We start from the raw sequence: 6,806 nt of genomic DNA, 5'->3' as shown, positions 1-6,806 counted from the left end.
GAGTCCCTGGTGGCAGCAGAGGTGGGAGGGGCTGGGCATTTGTGGGGACTCAGTGGCCACTGTTGTCCCATCACCACATTCAGAAGGCACTATGGTGGCACCTCGCCATGAACCCCAGGGACACCTTCAGCCCCTACATCCCAACCCGGAGCCCCTCTGTCCCAAACCTGTGGAGCCCACAGTGGAGGAGGGCCGTGCAGGCCCCAGGAGAGGAGGCCACAGCCACAGTGTGAGTGATGGCCAAAGGCTCCGTTTTATTTCATGCTGGGACCCAATGCCCGGGAATGCCCTTCCCATGGTCTCGCGAGACTTGAGCACCATCCTCACCCGGCCTCCTCCCCCTCCCTGGTCCAGACCCACAGAGCCAGTCCCTGAGTCAGGATCTGTCTCCAAGTTGACGTGAAGCTCCCAGGGCCGTGCCTGCCTGGCTACTGGGTCAGGCGTTTGGGCTGCTGGAGAGGAGGTGTCTGCAGACGGGGTCCTGGCAAATGTGGGGTCAGAGCCTGGGAGCGCTGAGCGAGACCGAAGCTTTCCTCTCATCTCATCTGGCCCATGGTCCTGCCTCCTCTGAAACACTCAGAGCTGCCCAGGATCCTTCCCCCAGGAGGTCCTGGGCCAGTGAAGCCCCCCGTGGGCCTCACATGGTGTATGCGGCCCAGTAGATGACGTTGACGGCGGCAAAGGCCGCGGGGAACACAGCACGGGCATAGATGTCAATGGTGTCCGCGTCGATGGGCTTGAGAAGCCCACGGAGGCCCCCCTGGCTCCCCTGCTTCTTTGTCTCCCCTGTCTCCACCTCCACAGACCTGTAGGAGCCCATGAGGTTCCCGGGCAAGCGGCATGGCCGGCGGGACACAGCTAGCTCCTGAGTAACGCCCGCAGCGGAGAGAGAGAAGAGCACAATGGCATTCTTCACGTCCATCTGCATGGGGAGGGGGCAGGCTGAGCACCAGAAAGCGGGGGGCAGGGACCCCAACCCAGCCAGCAGGGGGGACCCAGACCCTGACAGCAAGGGCAGGAACCCAACTCAGACAGCTAGAGGGACCCCCAACCTGACCAGCAGGGGGACCCCTGACCCAGCCAGCACGGGGGACCCCAACCCAACCAGTGGCTCCATCCACATAGCAGGAGAGAGGGGGGCCGGGCTGAGCGCAAGACAAAATGCCCCCCCCACCCGCCAGCAATGCTGGCTCTTGGCGGTGCTGGGGGAGGGGCTGTCCTTTGCCCTGCCCAGCCTCACCTCAGCCCTCTGCTCCTTAACCTTGACCTTGGCCTTGGCCTTGGCCTTCTGTTTCTTCCGGTAGTCAGCATTGAAGTGGGCAAAGGCATACTCCACCAGGGCGGCGAAAACAAAGACATAGCAGATCCAGAAGTACACATCCAATGCCTTGATGGCCGATGCCCGTGGGAGGGAGGAGCGGGCACTGACCATCAGCGTGGTCATGGTCAGCACTGTGGTGATGCCTGGGGGCGCAGAGGGTGCCGTCCCTGGAGCCCTGCCACCCCACCCAACCTGAGTGCAGGTCAGGCTCCTCTTACCGGGGCTGGCCTAGCTGGCCTCTGCCCCAGGACGTGGGCCAGTGTTTAGGACAGGTCCAGGCCCGACCCCCACCCTCCCACCTGCTGCCTCGGAGGACAGGCCAGGGCCCCTACCTAGAGACACCCTGGCGGGCACTGCTGCCTGGCTGATCCAGAAGGAGACCCAGGACATGGCGACCAGGAGGACGGAGGGCATGTAGGACTGGATGATGTAGACGCCGCGGTTCCTCCGCAGGTGGAAGTGCAAGCTGAGTCGGGGGAACTGGCCGGCTGCCGGAGAGCACCCCCAACAGCATCAGCACCAGGCCCACCACCCTCAACAGCACCGGGAGAGGAGGGCTGGGGGAGCGGCCGGGCCACTGCCAGCCTCCAAAGGAAGGAGGGCCCTCGTCCCCACCTCCCAATAGCCTGATGGGTCAGGAAAGGGCCAGCCTTGCTGCAGGGCCACCAGAGAAAGGAGAGGAGAGCCTAGTGTGGCTGCTGGCCCGCCAGGACCCTCCCAGGGTATGGTCCCCCACCCCTTTCTCCCCACCCTCCCCATGCATAGCTGAGCGGCAAGAAAGAGCCAGTCTGGGCTCACTGGCTCCAATGAATGGGCAGCAGGAGTGGGAAGGGGCAGGAGAGGCCAGAAGACAATGTACCCCCAAGGTACCCCCAACCCCACCAGATATCCCCCAAACTCTGGGAAGTAATGAAGGGCCGAGGAGCAAGATGGAGGAAACTTGATCTGGGCTTGCACTGTGGCCTGTCCCGAGCAGCTAGGCTGGGTACGGCCTGCACTGACCAGCAATTTTCTAGCTGCAACCTCGGGGCCCTCAGAGCTGACTAGGGGCCCCACGGAAAACACTAGAAAACCAGCAGCAGGGCTCACAGGAAGTGACCACATTACCCGACTTGAAGTTCATCAGCTCTGTGGTGAAGCGGTAGCTGGTGATGGTGAACTGGGCCAGCTGCAGCTTGTCCAGCCCGTGGATCTGCTCCTGGTTCTCGGACCAGTAGTAGACGATGTCCTCGGATGAGTAGCCGTCTGCAGGAGAGGCCGCGGATGGGCTGCAGGGCCTGGCACCCCCTCCCCAGCCCCTGCAGCTCCCCTCCTCAGCCCCTGGTGGCTCCTACAGGACTGCCCTGACTATACCAGGGTTCGATATACAGAGACAGGGAACAAGGAGCCTGGGGCCACACCTGGGGCCTTGGAAAGGTAGGCAAGTCCAGAGGAGCTGGCAAAAGTGCAGGCCACCCTTGCCAGGTGGCCCACAGGGGCTGCCATACTGGACAATGACATAGGTATCTGTCTCATCTGGGCTCTGGGGCCAGCTGTCACAGGCAGGACGCTGACCCAAGGGAGGAGGGCCAGCCTGCTCCTTTCTCTTCCTTATGCTTCTGCTGCCCATCTCCACCCCACTGCCCCTCTCCCACGCCCCCTCCTCTCCCCCACGCACCCCAAGGCCAGCCCACCCCTCCCCCAGTGCCCCCTGCCCCCTTGCCCCCACCCCCAACTCCAGTGCCCCAACTCCAGTGCCCTATCCCCATCCCCCACATGCACCCCACCCCATCCCACCAGCACCCCCTGCCCACCTCCCCACCCAGCCCCCTTCCCCCACCTCCCCACCTAGCCCCCTTCCCCCACCTCCAGTGCCCCGCCTCCCCATTGCCTTCTGCCCCCCACCCCCCGACCCCCTGCAACCTCTCCCTCCCACTGGCAGGCCAGCCACACTCACAACTCTCCAGGTGCAGCATGCACTCCTGTTCATCCATGGGATACTTGGCCAGGTCCATGTCGCAGGCCACCGTGGACGTGATTCTGCCCAGACAACACCAGTCTGCCGGGGTGAGGCCAGCCTAGGGCCACCGGCGGCTCCCCTGCCCCCCACGGCAGAGATGCCCCTGCATACGGCCAGTGGGACCTTGCTGCGGGGGCAGTGGCCAGGCTGCCTCTGGTTTTGTCAGCAAGCTGCTGACATCTGGGCAGAAACTGTGGCCACTTTACAGATATTTGTGAGTCTCGCTTCAGGGATCAATAACTGGATTTTGTTCACTTTACTCATCCTTCAGAACACCTAAGTCAGGAGCCAAGAAGGCAGGTCCACCCTGAGCGTCCTCCCCCCGCCTATCACTGGAATGGCCTCAAGGTGTCTCCACTGACCCTGCAGCCTGTAAAAAGGCTAATTTTCCAAGAGAATTCAGGTTTTTGTGTAAATCTGATTTTTAAAATGTGGGCGATTAAGTCCACTTTTAAATGGCGTGTATCAGAAAACAAACAAACACACGTACACGTGTGTCCACAGCCCCACAGCTGTCCATTGATGGAGGAGTGGATACACAAACTGGTGTCCACACAACGGAATGTGGCTCTGCCATAAAGAGTTAGGAAATTCTGATAAATGTTACAGTACAGATGAACCCCGAAAACACTACACTAAGTGGGAAAAAGCAAACACGATAGGTCACGTGGCATAGGATTAATTTTGTGTGAAATGTGCAGAATCGGCAAATCTATGAGCTGGAAAGCAGATTGGCGGTTTCTGGAGCCAGGAGGAGGGAAGGGGGTGACTGCTGATGGGGACAGGGTCTCCTTTTGAGGGTGAAGTGTGTTAGAACTGGCTGGAGGTGGTGTTTGCACTCCGTGGGGAGTGTACTAAAATCACAGAATTGTTCACTTTTAAATGCTTGATTTGGTGTTATGTGAACTTCACCTCAATTTAAAAAGAAAAGGGCACGTGTTAGCCAAAAAGCAGCCTGTGCTGGCTGCTGGCCAGCAACCTCTGCTTCCTGCACAGCTGCTGTTTGTTGGGGATATAAATACCACCCCGTCCCCCCAACCCCACCCCCAGCTCCCAGCGGCGCTCGCAGGCAGCCCACCGGATGCTGTAGAGAATCACCCCGTCAGGCTGCAGCCGGATGAGCTTGTTCTCCACTGTCACATCGTGGAACCAGGCAGACTTGGCGTTCACGATGAAGGTGTCCGGGAGCCACAGCTTGTCCACGAAGCGGCTGTCCAAGCCCAGGGTCTCATTGGTGTGGTTGTAGGACAGCCTGCTGTCGCGCCAGCTCTGGTGCAGGAACACTGTCATGGTGTACTCCTGGGGGCACAGAGGCCCGGCCGTCAGCCCCTCCGCTCCCGGGGGCACGCAGCCGGGGCAGGGCCGGGGTGCCGACGGGACCTACCATGTTCACCTCCGAGATGTGGTCAATGCTGGCCACCTCGATGGCAAGCGCCACGTTCACAGCGGGGGCCTGCAAGGAAACAGCAGGGTTGGAGGCAGGTTGGGCTGAGCCCAGGCCCCAGCATCCCCGAGAACTCGACCAGGCCAGCAAATGCCCCCACAGGCAGGACAGGGGACAGCTGGGAGCTTGGCAGGGAGGCTGTCTTGGTGCAGATCTGCCCAGGCCTGAGCAGACTCACCTTCCCAGCTGGCTTCCTGGGGACTGGTGCTCTGATGCACTATTGGGGACCCAGGGTCTGCCCCAGCCCAGAGCCCAGCGGGGTTCACATCATGGCCAGACCCAGGGTCTGCCCGAGTCCGGCAGCCACTCTCACCTCCAATGCCGGGCCGAAAGTTGCGAGCGTAGCCTTCTATCAGGCCGTCCAGGTTGGGGAGCCAGGATATCTCCAGGTTGGAGCCAACATAGTCGCCAATGTCATTCATTGCCCTGGAAACGCAAGGTCCGCTCCTCACAGGCAGGGCACCAGGGACAGAGCCTGTTCTGGGCAGTTAGGCTAGGAGTGGACAGGGAGAAGGCCCTCCGGGGACACAGGGACCCCTGGAGGTGCAGGACCCGGGACTCTTTGACCTCTTCCCCCACCCCCTCACCCCGGCCCTGAGGGTGGATGCCAGGTCAAGCAGAGGCCCCAGCCTCCCTCCATAACCAGCCTGCACCTCCACTTCTGGGGTTCCTCAACAAGTTGGCCTTGGGGGACCCCACAAAGAGCACATGGCCTCTCATTCAGCTCTGAGGGCCAAGTGTCCTGTAGGAGGTGATGGGAGAAAAAAAAAACATGTGACAAGGAGGCTAAGGGCTCAGGAGAGGGAGATCCAGGGCCGGGCTGGGGCCTGTGGGGAGGCCATAGTCTGGCTTCCAGCTCTGTCCCCTCCTAGGCAGGCCCCAGAAGTCCCCAAATTACCATGTGCCTCTGGGACTCAGCCTGACCCCGGAGGAGATGTAGGCCGTGTCCGCTGGTTCAGGTGAACCCTACCGTCAGCCGGTGCTGGTGATATCTGTCCTTAGGGATGCCAGATAGGGACCCACACACACAGGCATCTTGTGGCCTGGACACGCTGACTGCCGGATGTCCCAGTGGCTCTGCTGGCCCACCTCTCCTCTGCTTACCCATCCTCTTGGGAACAGTGCCCCCCAGATTCATATTTACCCAGAGCTCCAGAATGGAACCCTAACGGGAAATAGGGACTTAACAGACATTATTAATTATGATAAGGTCATGCTAGACTAGGTGGGCTCTAAATCCAGGATGAATATCCTTACAAGAAGAGGAAATGGACGTCCAGGGAGAAGCCATGTGCCCAAAGAGGCGGGTGTCTGAGTGATGAGGCCACAAGCCAAGGGACATGGGGGACTCCAGCATTCCCAGGGACTGGACAGAGGCATGGACAGACTCTCCCAGCCCTGCCAACACCTTGGCTTCAGACTCCTGGCCCCAGAATTACTGGAGGATAAATTCCTGTTACATCCTCCAGCTTGCAGCCACTGTTACAGCAGCCATGGGACCCTCAGACCCTCTTCTTATTCTGGCCCACCGTGAGGGAGTGGTATTTCTCCTAAACTGGACAGCCAGAAGGAGGAGGGACATTTAGGAGCAACCCTCGAGTTTCCGTCTGAGTCACTTCCCTCCCCTTGAGCAGAGAAGGCCTCTTGGTCACCTTGGCCAGAGCCTGGCCACAGCCCAGGGGACAGGAACATGACTGGCCAGGTCTGGATGAAGGTTGCAAGGAGCCTTGAGGCTGTTCCTCCCTGTCCCCGAGTCAGGTGTGGCCGCATGCCTGGGTCCCCACTCTGGGCCCTTCTGGCAACCTTGAGAAGACCCCTGGCCCCGCTGGGCCCCCTCAGGGCTGCTGCTCACCCCTCCCAGCTCTGCCCTCACCCCAGCACCCCCAGGCTGCCAGTGCTTCCTGACTCTCCTCTCCCATCTCCCCTTAGAAGCCTGCTTCACCCTCCAGACCTTGCCCTCTGCCCCGACTCCTTTCTCCAGCCCTAACTCTGACCATACCCATATCTTCAAGCTGATTCTCCCCACTTCCACTGACCCCATC

At 60.6% G+C, this 6,806-nt stretch overlaps 1 protein-coding gene across 1 annotated transcript; it reads right to left on the bottom strand.

Annotated features, from left to right (window-relative positions):
• Positions 1–282: 282 nt before the first annotated feature.
• GABRD (gamma-aminobutyric acid type A receptor subunit delta) lies at positions 283–5,186 on the bottom strand. The gene is made up of 8 exons (XM_070384396.1): positions 4,943–5,186; positions 4,705–4,889; positions 4,399–4,619; positions 3,258–3,340; positions 2,429–2,566; positions 1,654–1,809; positions 1,241–1,464; positions 283–922 (listed from the first exon to the last, which is right to left on the bottom strand). Exons 1-8 carry the CDS (start codon positions 5,184–5,186, stop codon positions 638–640), a joined length of 1,536 nt encoding a protein of 511 aa, XP_070240497.1. The 3' UTR covers positions 283–637.
• Between the last annotated feature and the right edge of the window lie 1,620 nt (positions 5,187–6,806).

This window comes from Bos mutus, chromosome 16, assembly GCF_027580195.1.
Source record: "Bos mutus isolate GX-2022 chromosome 16, NWIPB_WYAK_1.1, whole genome shotgun sequence".
Classification (NCBI taxonomy): domain Eukaryota; kingdom Metazoa; phylum Chordata; class Mammalia; order Artiodactyla; family Bovidae; genus Bos; species Bos mutus.
This window is presented reverse-complemented; position numbering and strand designations above follow the sequence as displayed.